The 4,794-nt window shown below is 38.3% G+C and overlaps 1 protein-coding gene across 1 annotated transcript; it reads left to right on the top strand.

Moving 5' to 3' along the window:
* Positions 1–2,087: 2,087 nt before the first annotated feature.
* Positions 2,088–3,043, top strand: LOC108363756 (Homeodomain protein 2.0). Its single transcript, XM_017617223.1, has 2 exons — positions 2,088–2,732; positions 2,789–3,043. The coding sequence occupies exons 1-2, from the start codon at positions 2,088–2,090 to the stop codon at positions 3,041–3,043; spliced, it is 900 nt and encodes a 299-aa protein (XP_017472712.1).
* The last annotated feature ends 1,751 nt before the right edge of the window (positions 3,044–4,794 follow it).

The raw sequence follows: 4,794 nt of genomic DNA, 5'->3' as shown, positions 1-4,794 counted from the left end.
CCCAATGCGATGAAAAAATGGTTAAATAGACAATCGGGTATTGTTATTGGGAATCTGCTATCTATCTGAATCTGAATTCTATACCATTTCTATGAAAAGTTGTTTTTTCCCCATATAAAAATACATGCAAAACTTTCAGCGCTTTGAGCGACCTCTACATATTTTTTGATTTCAAAATAAAAAAACATGGGTATATTTTTTCGGTATAGAACAATCGTAGGGGGTAAGAGCATAAAAATTCTGACCTTACTTTTCACATGCATTTTTGGATTACGCTAATGTACATACATACATATAGCAGCAATTAATTTCATTTAAAGAAATGGCGTGTCATCAATTTCCGCTGTAGCGAATATAGTGCATATTTTTGGCGCAAGATATACACCCGTATGCTGTAATCAGTCGTAGATTCGATTTTGCTACGAATCGTAAAATTCGTAGGCCATCTTCGAAATTCGTAATATTGGTATGCGTGAATCCGACGTAGCTGTCATTTTGATGCATTTGTCAGAAATTTTGTACGAATAGCAACTCGTGTCGGAGCGAAATAAATTGTTTTAAAATATCAATAAAATAAAGGGTGTAAACGCAAAAATGTAAGTTGAAGTGTGAATAGAACAAAATAAATTTTTTTTTAATTGTTTACAAAATTATCAGATCGAAGATCACAACAAATCGCTCGTAATATTAAAAACTGGTGGAATGCATGAGCGAAAGGCCGAACATTGGTCGAGGCTTTGTAAAAGTAGTTAAAGAGGATGTGGTGGAATTTTGGTAAAGCGCTCCAAGAATTAAAGCGGCACAATATCTAGTGAAATGGAGGCCCTTAAAAGGAGGGAGCTTACATTTTATCATTTAAGCTAAATGGATCAGAACAATCTTCTTTGTATATTAATGCAACTGTTAGCTGTCCTTCCTCCTGGGACAAAAGTGCACCGGCCACTGCATCCTTTGTATTCTACTTAATTAAGAAAAAGTCTTTTCAAATAATGATTAAACTATTTTTTTTTTAATTTCACTGTTCACTTGCGATTATATTTATTTTGATTTGTTTCTGTCAAAGCAGCTGATTAAGAACTTCGAATTTCACGTTTTTAGCTGGCAGTGCCGCTGATAGTTACGATCGGATTACAGCATACCAATTTTCGAATTTTCGGTACGGAGCTACAAATTCGTAGCAACGAACATTCGGATTACAGCATAGGGGTGATAACTACTTCCGGCGACGCGAGATCTAGCTCTAGAGTTTGAATATGATACCAACCGACGAGGTTGATGTCTAGACTTTTTAAAGGATCTTTGCAAAGCAAAAGTTTTAACTATAAATGGTGTCTGGACACACAACATCGCAATTTGATAAAAGCGTTGTAAAAAAAGCAATGAGAAGTTATGGTTCTGATATTTCAGGTCCCTTAAAAAGCTCGGGCCCGGGGGGATTCACCCCTTTGACCCCTCCCTCCCGACGGGCCTGATTGTTCTACTGCGTTATTTAAACTGTTTGTATATGCAGAGTTGCGAAATATTGCATATTATAATATTTAATATGTATAACAATAATCACTCCTTTGGAATTTTACATTTTTAAAACGCTAATAGTAACCAAAACGAAGCATAAACTTTGCTTCTTATGCGCTGATTACTCTAGCGAAGCGTTTCGATAACTTTTCAGATAAGGTTTGGAAATTTTTTCATTGGGCCGTATGCATAAAAACTAAGCAAATACTTTTTCTTAACATTTCAGACAGTTTACTCGATTTGTTCAAATAAATTTAAGTGAAAGGTATGAAATTTTAAGTAAAAGAAATTGTTTAGTTTTTATGCATATGGCCCATTGCCAACATTTTGTAGTTCGGCATTAAAGAACATTATACTTACTTTGTACGGATGCAAAGCAATTGACGTTCTGGAAGTCAGCCGTACATATTTATATCCATACCCAGTTTGCAGTACTCTGCCACAAATACATACTTCAATTGCTACACATAGTCTTCGACTTACAGAACTTAATGGCACTGTTAAGAACTTTAGCCGTCTATACCAAATTTACCCTTTTTGGATGATTACAATTTTCTCTTATTTACTTTTTAATGGTTAAAATTAAAAGTGCTAATCAGTTTTGCTTATTTATTACAGCACCAGCCCATACATCATACTCCAGTCTGGCTACCTCAGCTCTCCTGCGCTTCCAACAACAGCAAAAATCGAATGCAACACATTCACAAATGTTTGGCGTCCCGCCTGGTTTACTCCAAAATTTAGGTGGTACTATTAATACCGCCGGTAATCTTGGCCTCAAGTCGTTCCCTAACGCTTCATTGAGTGCACAACGCTTCGCACCACCCACATTGACGGCACGGTTTACTGGGTTAAAAACACATGCACATCAACTAATGGATATTCCCATGAGTACCGCCAGCCTGATTAACCATCATCGGCAGCAGCATCCTCACCATGTGGCGCAAAATATTAGTATGTCATCAAATAATGCAGCAGGTAACACCACACCCACACAATTACAACTAACGACCGCGAGTGGTAGCAACATCAGTATGAACAACAATAATGCCACTAGCGGTAGTGGAGGCAATGGAAAGCGAAAACGCTCCTGGTCGCGTGCTGTTTTTAGTAATTTGCAACGAAAAGGACTTGAAATACAATTCCAACAGCAGAAATATATCACTAAACCCGATCGCCGGAAGCTGGCAGCGCGACTTAACCTGACTGATGCGCAGGTTAGTTAAGATGTTTTAAATTAATGTCTTAGCCATGAAATTTTCCTTTGTTTTAGGTGAAAGTTTGGTTCCAAAATCGTCGCATGAAATGGCGACATACGCGAGAAAATCTGAAATGTGGTCAAGAAAAGCAAATTGCTTCGCCAGCAAACAGTGGGGCAAGTAATGCAAGCGCCTCGTCGATTGCCCAGCAGGAGGATAGCATGCGAGCTACAAACGACGGAAAGCACTTGCCGGATGGCTTTTCCAGCGACGATTCGTCATGTGGTGAAATGAGTGAGAATGAAGATGAAATCGATGTGGTGCAATGAAAACGAAAATTATACTCTCATTTTTGTTGTTGGTGTTTCCGACAGGGTAGGAGTGTGATGTAATGTGGAACGATTTTCCGTCATCCCTTGTCAAATTTGGTTTGGAGACAAACCGGTTTCGGCGTTGTGCCATCTTCAGTGTCATTTTTCGTTCTCTGCTATCCTCCTGCTCGTTCTCTGAGAACGAAAAATGACACTGAAGATGGCACAACGCCGAAACCGGTTTGTCTCCAAACCAAATTTGACAAGGGATGACGGAAAATTATACTCGTATTTACCAGTGTTGCCAGAACTTTTTCAGAGAAAAGGCTAAATGAACAAAAAAATAAAGCTAAAAGAGCTAAATAAAAATTTTAGTTATGGCTAAGTAAAATAGCTAAATTGACAAATCAAATATTTATGGTTGTTTCTATTATTTCACAACAGTGTCAATGTTTAAGATAGATAAGAAATATTATGCATTCTTGTAAGAATGTCAATGTTTAAGATAGATAAGAAAAATGATGCATTCTTGTAAGAAAAAGCTTATTTTGTACTTAAGTCCAAAATCTAGGCAGCTTAAGACAAAGTTTTGATTCCACCCCATTGTTCTGTAAACAGTGACGATTCGGCGGGATATTTGGGCCCATCGCGTGAAAACCAATACTTTAGTACCCTCTCAATAAGATTACCGAAGAGAAAGTACTCCCACTCTTTACCCGGTGAGTACAACTCGAGGGTATCTTTCCTGGCCAACTTCTCCCCAACTCGATTCCCTGCAATATCAATATCGCCTGGTACCCAAATGAGTCTGACCGGGGAAAATTCCCTTACCAAGGTCGTGGAGTTTCACAGACATTCGGCCAATATAAATTCCTTGTTCGCAGTGCATACCTCTACTTCAGTCTTCACAGACATTCGATTGCTTCCTCAATTCCAACTCTGCCTGGGAAATAATACAGTGATCTTGAATAGGGCGAGGGAAAATACAAACGTCTGCGTTTTGTATTTCATCATAGCAAAGCATACTTTTTCGAGCCCCGAGTATCATTTGAAAGGGTGCTGTTTAAGCGACTTATGCATACCCACATAAACAAAGAGCAGCGAACATACACACATATTGCAATTCTCAAATCTCTCCTCGCCGAACAAAGTGAAGTGATAAATCGCTGGCATTTCCCGCCATGGTCAACGCTAACCCAGCTTGACTCATCAAAATGGTCAATGCTTTAATACGGCGTTTCCACGATTCGTAATTCGCTCTCTCATTCGTAATTTGCTCTCCCATTTGTCATTCCCCTTGCCAATTACCTTCCGAATTACGTAATTCGCCATACAAAATCTTGAGAGCGAATTACCTCATTTGTAGGTAATTCAGATCGAATTACCATGCGAATGACGAAGCAATTGGTGCCTTCTCTAATATTTATCGGAAAGATATCGAAATTTTCACCGGCCTGGTCCCATTTTCTGGCACTTTTTCTAGTTATATAATAATATTAATAAAATATTCTCTATATAAATTAAAATTGTTGATGATAACTTAAATTTTAGCTCCATCTTTGATATTTGCAGTACACAAAAATAATAATAAATAGCGAAGAACAAGAACAAGAACTAGAGCTGCCAAACGAATTACTAATGTGTGTCGTGGAAACAGGGTAATTCACGAATTACTTAGCGAGCGAATTACGGAACGTGGAAACATCGTATAAGCATCGCTCACACTCCACTCCCGGTGTAATTTTTGACATGGTAGCAAAGATGCATTG

Source organism: Rhagoletis zephyria, unplaced genomic scaffold, assembly GCF_001687245.7.
Source record: "Rhagoletis zephyria isolate East Lansing unplaced genomic scaffold, Rhagoletis_zephyria_1.1 Rzeph_scaffold_01362, whole genome shotgun sequence".
Classification (NCBI taxonomy): domain Eukaryota; kingdom Metazoa; phylum Arthropoda; class Insecta; order Diptera; family Tephritidae; genus Rhagoletis; species Rhagoletis zephyria.
The sequence above is the reverse complement of the archived record's forward strand: the minus strand, read 5'-3'. Positions and strand labels throughout refer to the sequence as shown.

Bases quoted from the DNA above. Each gene is read 5' to 3' on its own strand.
- LOC108363756 (XM_017617223.1), top strand. From the start codon at position 2,088: ATGGTTAAAATTAAAAGTGCTAATCAGTTTTGCTTATTTATTACAGCA. The intron at 2,733-2,788 runs GTTAGTTAAGAT...CCTTTGTTTTAG, and splicing joins TTAACCTGACTGATGCGCAG to GTGAAAGTTTGGTTCCAAAA.